A 14828-nucleotide genomic window follows, 5' to 3' on the forward strand; every position below is an offset into this window, starting at 1 on the left:
CATGAAACCCATTTAAGGTAATCTCAGTATCAGAATGAATTTAAAAGTCTTCCATTTGGGAAAACCTGACATTTTTATAAAGCATTAACATTACTGGAGAGATGTTGGATCATGCACTATAAACCTTTGCTGAAGTTTAATTTAAGTAACAATTATATTATTTCCTAGCTTTCAAATTTAAGCAGGTGAGAGATTATAGCAGGAGATCTGTATTATATGTGCAAAATGCCACTGGCAAAGACATTCTTGCATCATAAATATGAATAATTCCTACCACCCACCTAAAATCTATAAACGTATTAACATACAAATGTAAAACCTACAAACCTCAAAGAAAATAAAGCAAATCTGGCAGGGAGAGAAGAGTATAGGTTTCACTTTATCTATTGGAATGTGGGCAAAACTCGGGGGGGAATTATTGACAGCCACATAACTCTGCCTTTAATCTTTATGTACTGTGTTATGAACAGTTGTGTGGATTCTACAATTGGTATATTTTCATTCTCCTTCTTTTTTGTTGAATGATAGCTATTCTGTTAAGCTCTTGCATGCGATTTCTGGGCAAATATAGTACAAAGGTTTATATCACTAGACTAAATATATTGCAGTCTCTATGTATTGCCTCACTATGTTATTGTTTGTTTCTCAAGCACAACCACTCAGTGATGCTTTCAGTTGTCTGTGGCTTTGTCCTAACCATTCATGCCATAATTCTTAGTCCTCCCCTAAAGATGATCTAGTTGAAAAGTAAATGTATGTGAGTTACTAATGTTGCAGTCCTTTTCTTACATGCCTGATGGATCAGCTTAAAGTTCTTCTTTCCTTTCTGTATTTGTGCAGTAGCACAATATATTCTTAATTTTAGCACATACCATGTTGCTAGTTGAAATGTGTTGCAAATTGTATGAATTTACACTGCAGGTTTTGCAAAGTATTTATACAGAAATTGTTCTGTTTCCCAGTATTGCAGAGATTAATGAGCTTCACCACAAAGATCCAGTGATAGTTAGGCAATGGTACTTTACACACCACGCTCACCTCAAGGAGGGTGGCTAGTGTCTCAGTAATCAGAGTAACTGAGAGAGAATTCAGATATGTAGATATTCAAAATCTGCCGTTTTATTAATGTCATCTAGTCATGATTTTTAAAAGGTGATCATTTACACCCATCAGCTAATATAGGGGTTCCCAAACTTGGTTCGTGGCTTGTTCAGGGTAAGCCCTGGGGCCACGAGACACTTTGTTTACCTGAGCGTCTGCAGGTACGGCCGCTCGTAGCTCCCAGTGGACGCGGTTCGCCGTTCCCGACCAATGGGAGCTGCGAGCGGCCGTACCTGCGGACGCTCAGGTAAACAAAGCGTCTTGCGGCCCGCCAGGGGCTTCCCTGAGCAAGCCGCGAACCAAGTTTGGGAACCCCTGAGCTAATACAATTAAAATAATGTCAAATCTGTTATGTGGTGGAAAAAGTCACATTGCATAGGTTGAATTCTAAAATACTATACAAGGCTACTAAGTGGGGTGGTGTAGTGTTCCCTAATTCGGTTTATTATTATTATATACATCACAATTAAAAGATGTGATGAGTTGGGTTAACAATAGACCATCCAAACACTGGATAAAATTCAAGCAAGACTGGAGCTCAAATATAGCTATTCACAGAAATTGTTGGGTTAAAAAGAAATTTAGGTCACCATAAATAAAATGTCACTCACTCATCCAGCCCACATTAGCAGCTTTGGACAAATTTTCTAAATTCCTGTCACCAAGACCCTCTCCCTTAGCTACTTTAATTAATAATTAGGAAATTATTCCTAGAAAATATCAACATGACTATCTATTGTGGGTAAGAGCATGAGTTGAATAATCTCAGATGTTTCTGGGTCCTGATTACATACCAATGGGTATGTAATAATGTAAATAATATAAAGATTAGGTATTTACAAGTCATTTTTACTGTGAAACCTGGATATGAGGTGGCTCTATCTAGACCTTTATCCACATTTGTGGAGTTGACCCAGGAGAAAGGTGGAAAAGGTTTAAATATCCAAGATATATACAATTTTGATTTTAAAAAGATGTGAAGAAAACAACCCAGATGAAAAGATGGGAGAGGGATTAGGGCAAAGATCTCTATTTGGGAAAGGGGATATACCTCTTCAAATTGTATAGCTCATAATTTTTTTTAAATAAATTACTATAAAGATGGCGTTTAGCTCCAGTGAAGATCCATCATATTTTTGCTACTAGGGTGGTACTCTGATGGAGTGATTATGGGGAAAGGATAACATACTTGCACATGTAGTGCTTGTCAGGGAATTAGATGGTTTGGGCAGGGAATTATTAGAGATTCATCTTATAACAAAATGCTAGCTTGTTAGAGATCTTTTTTGTTAGCAGCTAGACTCTGTATTGCACATTATTGGAAATGTGACCCATTCTCTTGGGAACAGTAGTATAGAAAAATATGGACAGTCTTCTAATGAAAAAGCTTTCACACCAAGTATGTACACAAGAAAAGTGCCAAAAATGGGATAGGTGTCTAGAAATTTGGTCACCCTTTCTAGTGCACTCAGGAGGGAGGCTTCCCATCAGCAGGCCAGAATCTTTATCCTGGATCTTTGAATATTAACTGGAGCCTGAATAAGTAATGTATGGTGTAGTATGTTAACGTTTTATTGTAACTTTGCCATAATAAAATGTTTTTAAAAATGTTTCATGTTTCTGCATGTGCCATTCTGTTGTAATTAATGGCTGCAATACCATACAAAAAGGAACCTGTAGTTCATGGAGAAAGTGGTAATGAGATGATCAGAGATGGACCAGACCTTCTGATAGGGAGGTCAGTGGAGGAGGGGGAAGGAAACAGGAGCCACCGGGAGTTGAAAGGAAATGAAGAAATTACAGGAGGAACAATCAGCAACTTAAAGATGGGGTGGAGAAGGAAGCACAGTAGGAGCCAACGTAGAGTTGTGATACAGGGAGGGAAGCACAGAGGGAACTAGTGGAAGAGTTGGAAGGAATGTGAGTCTTTTAGGTAATCTTCTAGGTAAGAGCTGGATCTTGGACTCGTATCCATTACTGCTGTTTAAAATTTTTTTTTTTTTATTTGTGCAATACATTCATTTGGAAGTTATGGTTGACTACCCAATTGTTCCAGGATTGCTTTAGTGGTTTAAGATGTCACCATAACCATTGATGAGATCATAGTGCTAGATTCAGAATTGCTTGTTTCTTCTATAAAAATCTAAACTACAAGAAGTGCCCTTTATTCATGTGTAGGCTGATACTGAGTATTTGATTTAATTTTCCTTTGACCTTCAATGGAGGATTTTTCTTGATAACACTGGAATTTAAAAACCTCCACAGCAATCTTTCCTGTACTTTGATTAAGATAGTTAATTGTTAATCATAATGTACAGTTAAACAATATTTGTAGATTATTCTGTATAGATTAGAGAAATGATTAACTACAATATTAAAACAGAATTAGATATCAGGAATGCTTGCTGTGAATTGCTAATATGCTATGTAAATCTTGTAAATATTTGAACTCGTAACACCAAAACCAAACAAATAAATAAATAAAGCTAAAACCAGGTATACAAGCCTGTACCATATCAAATGTAAGGAATGTGCAAATGGAGGAAATGTTATAAAGATGAAAATGTAATAGACTATGAACAACAACATAGTAGTTAGTTAGTGATCAGCCAATAAAATGTTTGAGGCCCAATTATTTCACTTCTATTTACAGTTATTTACAGCTTTCTCTTTAATTACCCCTGCTTTAGCCTTCTCACTTTTAAGATTCTGCAGTGATGCACCTACCTCCTTGGTCTAGAAGGACTAAATAAGACACCTTTCAAATTTTATTAACACTATTCCTTAGCTGAATCAACAAGTTTATTACCTTCTCTCTGTGGTGTGAGTGCAGTACTCCCCAAGCATCTTTAGTCCCTGAATACAACTGGTATCAGGAATCTAACTTAATAGATGCTCTGATGTAAAGGCCAATTATTATGCGTTTACCAGAACTTCTTAAATCCCCTTGCATTTGTGATATTTCTCTTTTTGTCTACAAGAGTATTTGTAGTGGCAGAAGATGGTTGTGCCTTTGAAGTGACACTCTCAGGTTAAAAATCATATTTAGTTTTTACCACTTATGTTGTTTTGCTTGCTTTTTTATTTTTGCATTTCTGTCAGCTTGGATGATGAAAATAGAGTATTCAATTTCTAATAATTTTTAAGTTCTCATGCTAGCATAACCCTTCATTGTTTGGGTTGTAGGTTTTAGATTTTTTTTTTTTAATTGTGGATATATTGCTGTTAGACTTAGTTTGTAAAAGCTTGTTCTTACAAAACCAAAATGTTAGCCCAAATTTGATTTGAGAAAAAATGCTTTTTTTAAATGGATGCTGTCTTTAACAAACTTGTCAAATATATATATATATATTAAGGAAAAAAATCATGAAATTTCTAAATTGGCTGTTTTGTTAAATTATTTAGGATTCAACAGTTAATGAAAAATTCATGCAAGAGTACAGATAAAGAAGAAAAATCTAACCATTAAAGAAATGGCAGGATTCCTAGACAATTTCCGATGGCCAGAGTGTGAGTGTATTGACTGGAGTGAAAGAAGAAATGCAGTTGCTTCAGTGGTTGCAGGTGTACTGGTAAGTATTCAGACTACACAAATGAATCCAGATTTGTCATCTTCTTATTTAATGTGGCATTAATACTTCATTTAGTATTAATCTTTGAAAATAAAACGTTCCTAAATCAAATTTTGTTAACTTGCAGTGCTAACTGCATTCTTAAACCGATATATTTCTTCATATTTTTCAAGTTTGTTTAGGAAAACCTTTGCAGTTCACCTGGATGTGTACACTATGTTTGAATTTGATGTTCCGATACTACTTTTTCTTTTTCTGGTATTGATTTTCTTTTAAAAAGTGTTAAATTATTGGAAGGTATGTATTCACTTTCAGAGACCTTCATGGCCCTATCCCCACCCTACCTATTAAATCTAATGTAGTATTGAAAGGTAGACTCCTGCCTCTGATCAGCCCATGATGCCAGCTGCCATCGCGTACTTGTTGACTTTTCAAACAAGCACCTTCATGCTTTCTCCCATTTTGCCCCTTACACTTGGGAGAAGCTCCCTATAAACATCCGCAAAACTAACTCATTATCCTCCTCCAAATCTGTCCATAAAACTCTCCTTTGCTGTGAGGCCTACAAAATACTTGACAACGGCTAGACCGTTTGTGTGCTGAGAGCACAGCCCATCATACTGACCAGTATTGTTTCCTCGTATTCCCCCTTTGGTCGGTCGGTCTGTCTCCATCTGTTGTCTCTTGTCTTATACTTAGCATCATAAGCTTGTTGGGGCAAGGCCTTGTTTTTTGTTCTGTGTTAGTACGTCATCTAGTGCAGGGGTAGGCAACCTATGGCACGTGTGCCAAAGGCGGCACGCGAGCTGATTTTCAGTGGCACTCACGCTGCCCGGATCCTGGCCACCGGTCCGGGGGGCTCTGCATTTTAATTTAATCGAAGCTTCTTAAACATTTTAAAAACCTTATTTACTTTACATTCAACAATAGTTTAGTTATATATTATAGACTTATAGAAAGAGACCTTCTAAAAACATTAACATGTATTACTGGCACGCGAAACCTTAAATTAGAGTGACTAAATGAAGACTCGGCACACCACTTCTGAAAGGTTGCCGACCCCTGATCTAGTATAAGGGGGTCCTGGTCCATGACTAGACTCCTACGTGATGTGTGTGTGTGTCTGGCATAACAAGGTATGTTACAGCACTTACATTTTACCTGGCTAAATCATTCATATATTGGGAACATATGTTCAAGTTTTTAAGGCAATGAAGGTAATCTAGCCATACCTTTTTCTTTAATTTTAATAGAAGATCTATGGCTAAATCCCAAACACTGCTTTGAAAATGTCAGCAGTAAGGGTTTTTTTCAGTTTTACTGGATTACAGAATATACATGTCAGCAAACTTTTTTAAGAGCGTATTTGTGAAAAGAAGAAATTAAGTTAGCAATATGCATGAAGTGTTAGACAAAGAAAACATGCTGAGAGTTTATCTTCAGACCCCTCCAGCTTCATAATACTGTGTGATGGTTTCATTGTTTCTCTAGTTTTTCACAGGCTGGTGGATAATGATAGATGCTGCAGTAGTTTATCCTAAACCAGAACAAATGAACCATGCATTCCACACCTGTGGAGTGTTTTCCACATTAGCCTTTTTCATGTAAGTATGCTAATGATAATTCTGTATTTAAAAAGGTACTTACTTCCTGTAAATGCATAGATGCATAATTTTACAGAGTGGAAAATTTAACCAGCATTCTCTCTCTCTCTCTCTCTCTCTCTCCATATATATATATATATATAGTCTAAATTTGAACCATCAGCATCATTACTTTTCGCTAATCCACCAGTACCTCCTTTGCGTAATACACAAAAGAAGGCAAAGTTCTTGGTCTCTGCTTCCTTTTCTCTTGGGTAGTTACACGGTTATTTGTTTCTTCTCTCTGCCGCCTTTAAGTTTTATCTTTAAAAATTATATATATCTTGGCTTAATATAAGGCATCATCTTTTCCTTTTATAACAAGTGCTCATATTCCTGGAGAAAAACCTCTGATATATTATGCAATAATACTAACATGAAGCATATTAGGCCAGATTGATCCATGATGTAGCTAACTACTCTTACAGCGCTTTCTCTGGGTCTAAAACTTATTTTGATGACCATTTTTTTTCAGGGTAGCATCAGAGATGAATTTAGACCATTAGTAGTAGTGAGTAGTTGAGTGATTCATGATACTGTCTTCAACACAATCATCCCACAAACCTATTTGGTGTGTCTTTAACTTTAAAAAAAAATGCATTTAACTTAAGCCAGGAATATATTACAGATATTTCAATTATTTTTTAAAAAAGGACACTTAAACAAGGCTCAGATGCTTGTTGCCTTGGAGCAGACCTTGCACCTGAGAGGATACCATGGACTTCACTGAAGCTCTGTGTGGGTGTAGAAATCTGCCCTTGTGGATCCAGTTGCAAGATCTGGTCTAAACAAAGAGTTTACAAACTGTGTGACTGGAAGGGAACGACCAGCCTAGTAACTTTCTCTGAATATTTTTCACATCTCTTAAAAACTTTAATTTTGTTTTTAACCATCATAATTTTCAAATGGCTTTTCTAGTAAAGCTTTAGACTTATAGACTTATGTATTTGAGTTTGTTTTTTGTCCCAGGATAAATGCTGTATCAAATGCACAGGTGAGAGGAGATAGCTACAGTGATGGATGTCTAGGAAGAACAGGTAAATGGTTTATTTAATCAGCATTAAAAGAGCTACATGAAAACAACTGCAGTTTGTAATGAATTTCATGATAACCTCATAGAATTTAGAAAAAATGTTCCTTGCTCATTAACCTCTGAAAAATATTTTTTTTTGCCATTTTTGAGACTTAGAACATGAATTCTGGATTTCCTACTAAAGATGAGATTCAGGAAATACATATAGCTTGAGTAACTCGCATTTATCTGTGCATCCTGCATGAGCACTGAGGGAGTAAAATCCCAATCCACAACCTGAGATGGGTTGATGAGGCTGCAGTACAGCCACTCTGAATCTTATGCCAGCCTGTGGGTTGGAAAAGGGGCTGCTGCCCCTCCATGCTGTCTGTGTGGGGAGTTTCTGTGGATCCAATGTCCCTCTCTCCTGTTCCACCCCAAACACTTCCATTAGTGCTAGGCTACTTCAAGCCAGCATAAAGCCCATCTAATTGGCCTTGGAGAGTGTAGAAACTCCCTGGCCTGGTCATTGTGTATCATCTGTTTGCTCAGGGCTTCTACATGGAGGTAGAGCTGCTATGGGACTCCTGTGTACAGGTTTTAATTTCACTTTGTACACGTCTATGCATTTTTTTTTTACACAGGGCATGATTTTTTAAAACCAATCCAGCCCCCTCAAACCTTCTATCACCTGTCCATGTACCCACTGACTATTAATATTGGCCTGGAGTGACCCATATATCTGTGCATGGAGGAGATCCTTTGCATATAGCTATTCCCTCTTCCACTTCCACAAGGTACTGTTCTCCCTCCTTCAGAACTTCCAGAGGCTGTTCTGTGTCTGGAGTTCCCATGGGGTGGAGACTGAGTGGGCACGGGACTGTGGCCAGAGGGCTTCACATGATCCCCCTGGAAAAGATAGCACAGCTTAGGGGTTCTGCTATCTTTTCTGTTGGGATTCCTCTCTCACTCCAGGAGTTCCATGGGCTGCAGTGGCCGAGTGAAGTCTCTGGCAACATAGCTCCACTTGGAGATGCATTGCTAGGAGATGAGGAATGCTGTTGGGGCTAGAGCCATTGTGGAGCCACGGGGCCTGTCCACAGATGGCCCTGGACTTCTGTGAATACCTGAGGGATCCCCAGATTTGGTGACAGACCCTATGACCTATTACATCAGGAGAGGCAAATCCTGCCTTACTTTTCTCTGGTGGGATGCTATGGTAGAAATTCTGCAAGGGTATCCTGGTGGAGATTTTTCCCTCCAGAGCCTCCTCCCATGGTCAGGATGGGATGATTTGGGCCACTCTCTTTTATGATACATTATCACCTACTGATCAGAAGATTATTTTTAATGCTTTTAGTATATTTCTTGCAGGTGCTCGCGTCTGGCTCTTTATTGGTTTCATGTTGATGTTCGGTTCACTTATTGCTTCAATGTGGATCCTTTTTGGAGCATATGTTACACAAAGTAAGGCTCCTTCCTTATTACATTTTAATGGAGGGGAGGGGACATTTCCAAAGTGGCAGTGAAAAAAAGTCTACACATACAATGCAAAGTGACCTGTTCCAGTTTGTACTGTTGACCTCAATGGCAAATTCTACCTCCATTACACATGTACCTCTTGTATTGATGTTGTTGTTGAGAGTTTTGCAAGTTCAGAGAATAGAGATCTGGTGAGTAAAGTAAGGAGCCATAGTGCTGCTCAGATTAAGAGAAACTGTAAATGAAATTCTCAGCTTTTTCCTGTACTGATTTTAGTGACTTATTTTGAAGAAGAAACTATATATACATGTGCTGCTATCTAGTCTATAGTCTTGATGCTTGAACTTTAGTCTGTCTACTAACATAAAACTCTCTATCCCTGTGGAACTTCGAATGTCTTTTAAGCATACAAAACCAGTATTTACTTTTCAAGTATTCTAGTGAAGCCTCCATTTCTAAGGGTTTTGTGAAACTTTATTAACCAATTCCTTTTTTAACTAATACACTTATGGTCATTACTCAAGTGCACTGACTAACTCTTATATTTTGCATATGAATAAAACTTTCTCTATCCGATAGGAGGGAAACCCAGAACAGAACAAGTCATGGAATCCTTTGTGGTTCTAACTGCAGACTTTTATAAGAATTTGAACATTTCCATTTATTTGTTGGGACCTAATTTTGTTCTCTTCTTACATGGTCATCCATGTAACATATTGAATTGCAATGGCTATGTTCTAATTTACAAGCACTTGTGTAAGTACTAGAAGTGACAGTTGCTATCTACCTTTGGTACTTAAATTAATGGAGATATCCTATCTCCTAGAACTGGAAGGGACCTTGAAAGGTCATCCAGTCCAACCCTCTGCCTTCACTAGCAGGACCAAGTACTGATTTTGCCCCAGATCCCTAAGTGGCCCCCTCAAGGATTGAACTCACAACCCTGGGTTTAGCAGGCCAATGCTCAAACCACTGAGCTATCCCTCCCCCTTATATGGCTTCATTACCATAGCCTCTGGATGCTTCACTGTCTTTAATGTTTTATCCTCACAATACCCCTGTGAGTTAGGGCAGTGCTGTCTTTCACTGTCCATTCCCCTTCAGAGCAATGTATGCTTGGTTTGTGTCAAGATGGTGACTCCATGAATAGTCTCAAATACACTTTTCCAATATGAAGCTACTAAACTTAATATATCTTTCACTTTTATTTTGTAGACACGAATGTGTACCCAGGATTAGCTGTGTTTTTTCAAAATGCATTGATATTTTTTAGGTAAGTTATTTTTCTCTTATGCCTAAGTATTTCAAACCATTGCTGGCATCTATCTTATTCTACCCACAGTCATGTTATGAAGCAGGTAACCTACATGTTTTCATGCCAAACTGAAGTCCATTTCTGTTTTACTCATTAAACATAGTTTCTCTCTACTCACAGGAATACAAAGCGTGTTTGTTTTCATACAATTAAATGCTGTTAGTAAACAAATGTTAAAGGCAGAAGCTAAAGTTTTTTAAGAAGCCTAAATTTGGGCTCCCACATTCATATTTAAGGACTATAATAAGTGGCCTGATTTTTAAGAAGGTTGAGCCACTCCTGTTGACCTTAGTGTAGGCTACTACTCTGTCAGCATCCACAACCAATGTTCACCCTGGCCCATCCCTCACCCTATGGCCCATCCTTACCCCTTCCATACTTGAAAAATGAAATGTGGAGGTCTTTCCTAGTTTTTTTTAAACCTGGTCTCTTCACATTCTAGCTGGTGAAACCCTTCTGACACCTTTGTTAATGAAAACATCTCTAAAATGGGATTTACGTGCCAAATCCTCCTATTCTCAAATATGCAGGTTATGAAAGTCAGTATAAGGTCTCATCTCTCTCTTCTTCAGCAGAGTCTTGCAAACCTAGAGCTGGCCCAACTGTAACTGATTACTGAATCTGGGCCATTCAAGTCCTGAATCCTCTTTCCAACCATGGTCAGTACCAGAAGCTTCAGATGAAGGTGTGAGAACCCCACAATAGGCAGATGTGGGGGTAATCTGCCCCCCCCCCCAGCTCTCATCCTGGTTTTGAATAGATAATTAGGCTTAAGCCCTGAAGCATGGGGTTTAATATCCCTTCCAAAAGTGCATCATTAATTATGATAACTCTGGATATTCTTGTTATCAATATGTCCTAGTTCCTTTTTGAATCTTCCTAATTTCTTGGCCTCAATGACTTCCTGTGGCAATGAGTTCCAAAGTCTAACTATATACTGTGTGAAAAAGTATTTTATTAGTTTTGAATTTCTCACCTTTTTAATTTCAGTAAAAGCCCTCTTGTACTTGTGTTATGAGACACTGAAAACAGACGTTCCTGATCTATCCTCTCTAGACCATAGTCATCTTTTTTCTAAAATCAACAGTCCTAGTCTTTTCATTCTCTCATCATAGGAGGTTTTTTCCCAGGTCCTTGATCATTTTCATTGCCTCTTTCTGAACCTCTCTAATTCTGCAGTAATCTTTTTGAGATAGGATGACCAGTACCGCACCATTGATATTATGTAAATATTATAGTGATTGCTGTATTATTCTCCAGCCCGTTACTTATACAGCCTAATATCGTGTTTGCTTTTTGGACTTCAGCTGCTCATTGAGCTGTCTACAGTGACACTCAGGTCCCTTTCCTGAGTTAATAGTTAATTTAGAGCCCTATCAAAAGTATGAGTAGTTTAATTTTTTCCATTCAGTGTGCATTACTTTGCATTTGTCAACACTGAATTTCATTCGTCATCATATTGCCCATTCATCTGGCTCGTTTCGGTCTTTCTGAAGTTCCTCTCAGTCTTCTCTGGTCCTGTCTAACCTAAATAACTTTTTGTCGTCTTCCTCATTGCTCACCCCTTTCCAGGTCATTGTTAAAGGTTGAATAACATGGGACCTAGTACAGAACCTTCAGGCATCTGCTATCGACTTTTTGTCATGTGGAAAACTCACATTTATTCCTATTCTGTTTTCTCTGTCCTAGCCATGTTTGAGCCATGACAATGCTTGTCGTCCTCTTGCTCCATGAACGTTTAGCTTTTTTTAGTAACCTCTTGTGCAGGGACCTTGTAAAAGCATATTTGGACACCTAAATAAATTGTCAGCCAGTTCTCCTTTATGACTTGTCTATTGATGTGTTCAGAGAATGCTAAGAGATTGGAGAGGCACTATTTTCCTTTGCAGAAACTGCTGGTTAGACCCTATCATATCATGATCTTTCACATATTTTGTTCTATTTTTAATTTTCAAGCAGTTTGCCAGTTACACCTGTGAGGTCTACTGCTCTAGAGTTCTGTGGATCACCCCTAGAACTTTTTAAAAAAATTGGTACATTTACTACCCTCCAGTCCTCAGAGCTGCGGCTGTTAAAAGAGATTGCATGGTGTTGTTAGCTCAGCCACTTCATAGTTAAACTCCACCAGAACTCTTGGATATATAGCCTCTGAGTCTGGTGAGTTATTGCTTAAGGGGATTAAATATATGTAAAAGTAGATTTTCAAATTAAAGATGTTAAAGTGGACTGAGCTAAGATTAGCAAAGGGAGTCTAAATGTACTGTAGCTAAAGAATTCATATTTTACACTTTGTTTCTTTCATCCCAAATTATAAGTGCAAAACTTGAGTTTAAAGTATCCTCTGTTCCTATGTCAAGTGACCTTTTTCCACATTACATGTAAACTTCTGGTTTTTTTACAGTACTCTGATCTACAAATTTGGAAGAACAGAAGAGTTATGGGGATAATATAATCAAAGTTAGCATTAATTCCATACCCTTTATAGTGTATTCAGTATCTAGACATCTTTGTTTTGTTTGTTTTTACATTTTGCCAGATACTCAGATGTTGCATTAAATATTTTTGTTAATGTTCTTTTGCTTTCTCTAAATTGAATGAAATATGAGATTTTCAAAAATGGTTTGACAGTTTTCTGTAATTAGTTCCCTTTTTTCATAGGACAGATTTGTGAATATGTACATTATATGGCTGTGTATGTATATATCTTAAAGCAAGTGTTAAATTTTTTTATTTCTAAAGTCTTTATTTCTGCTCTCATACATGAACTTGCAACACCATGTAGGATCTGATCCTGCAAACCCTCACATATGTGAGACCAACTTCAATTGAACTTCTCAAGCAAGTAAGAGTTTGCAGGATCAAGCCCACACTGTATCAAATCAACTATTACTTTTATGCACTGGTGGGCTGTAGCTGATTTTACAAGCTATGCAGCAATGCCTAGTTGGATACTTCAAAGTGTCTCAGCTAAACTTCTGGATAGCTAAGAGGAAAAAATCTTGATTAGATCCTGGGCTAAAAGTGAGATTTTAAGAAGAATTTTATATAAAGGTTTGAAAAAGTCAAATACAGAATAGCTTTTGAACTATTTTTAAAAGGTGAAGACTTTTTAACAAGGTCCCATAATAAAGGGACAATTTGAGTGACCAGTTTTATTTTTAATCCTGTCATTATTATAGCACAAACACAATTAAATGACATGATTCTTGTAAAATGAAACACTCATGTCTAGTGTTCAGTAACTTATTGCCATTAGCTATATTTACCATTACATTCAAGAAAAACCTAAATTCATCTGAAACTGATATATTTGAGTATGTTGAATATATGAAAGACATTAACTTTTTAAAGTTACATTAATGCAGCTTTTCTTCAGGGATCATTTTGCTGATGAAATATATGTGGCAGGATGACTTTTCCTCATTTTTATGAAAAAATTTTTCATGTATATTTCTTAGATCTAATGAGTACACACTTAGGAAAGAATTGAGTTGAAATGGTTCCATTATTATTGGAGTCCAGTGTGTTCGAACTGGAGAAGACAAAAAGGGAGAATTTGATGTTTTTATATCTATATTGGATGACCTTGTACATGTTCTACAGTTTTGGTTACACGTTTGACATCCTTCTCTTATCAGTTCTACCTATATCTAAAGCATTTAGCATAAAGTGAAGTGAGATTACTTTTTCTCACTCCCAGCTTTTATAATTTTTTTTCATATACCATAAGCTTGCTCTACAAATAGTATTAACATAACTTTGACAGCGTGAAAAATATTCCACATGTATGGCAACTAATTTTCCTGCTAATTTGATTTCTTCCCATCCCACTCCTTTCTGGGGATCTTTCGAGGGGGCATATTATGAAGCAAATGCCATAGCTGAGTTGTGCCATTGCCTTGACTGTTACTTCCGACCTGATTTGTCCACCAAACTGCAAGTTCATTCTGAATCGGTTACATTTGATGATGTTAAACTGTGTGAATTGTACATAGCTTATATTTGCTCAATTATAACTTCACTGAAATACAATAAAGGCTTCCTGAGACTAATCTCTTGTTTGTACAGATCTTACATAAAAATTGCCAAACACCACTATACATTATTTAAAAATGTAGTACCCTGTTTCATGACTGAAAAGCATGGCAGAGTGACTTTGCACAAGTCAGCCAATATTAAAACAAGTTATTTTCCAGACCTCTTGGCTTCAAGCTTATCAGACCAAGTAGTTGTAGCATGCCAGAACTGAAGCCTTCCATGAGCTGTGGCTATAGATGGTGATTTTCTTGCAAAGTGAAAACATCTAGCCTCTTAATGCTTTTGTATGGTATCCTTTTAAATTTTCAATTATATTTCATCTGCAAGACAGTGTGGTTAGCTCCACTTATGTGTTCGAAGTGGCATTCTATGTGCATCCTAGCTCGGGGGGCATAGAAGGGAATGTTGCCCTGATCCTGCTGAAGCCCAGGTTCCCACCTGGGACAGTGCTAGTGACTGCTGCTACCTCAAGGCAGCAACTGGAGCTTAGGAAGAAGGAGCACCAGCAATGGAAGGGCCTAAATAGAAGCCAGCTATGTTGTGTAGCTGTTTCTAACTCCACTGATGTTCTCTGGCTTTTAGGTTTAGCCCTCTCCCACCAGTGGGTGATCTCCTTTACTTCTTTCCACACTCCCATATCACAGGAGCAGCCCTGCAGTGGGAGG

General features: G+C 37.6%; 1 protein-coding gene across 2 annotated transcripts in view; it reads left to right on the plus strand.

Moving 5' to 3' along the window:
* The window catches only part of LOC112111010 (transmembrane protein 50B), a 29836-nt gene extending 15658 nt beyond the window's left edge, over positions 1-14178 (plus strand). For both annotated transcript variants that reach the window (XM_024206265.3, XM_026651391.2), the window contains exons 2-7: positions 4507-4673; positions 6165-6277; positions 7286-7353; positions 8703-8795; positions 10026-10083; positions 12527-14178. In XM_024206265.3, the coding sequence (XP_024062033.1) occupies positions 4575-4673; positions 6165-6277; positions 7286-7353; positions 8703-8795; positions 10026-10083; positions 12527-12572 (477 nt within the window). In that variant the 5' untranslated portion in view covers positions 4507-4574 and the 3' untranslated portion in view covers positions 12573-14178. The remainder of the gene's footprint in view (positions 1-4506; positions 4674-6164; positions 6278-7285; positions 7354-8702; positions 8796-10025; positions 10084-12526) is intronic.
* The last annotated feature ends 650 nt before the right edge of the window (positions 14179-14828 follow it).

Source organism: Terrapene carolina, unplaced genomic scaffold (genome assembly GCF_002925995.2).
Source record: "Terrapene carolina triunguis isolate 2854851 unplaced genomic scaffold, T_m_triunguis-2.0 Scaffold30, whole genome shotgun sequence".
NCBI lineage: Eukaryota > Metazoa > Chordata > Testudines > Emydidae > Terrapene > Terrapene triunguis.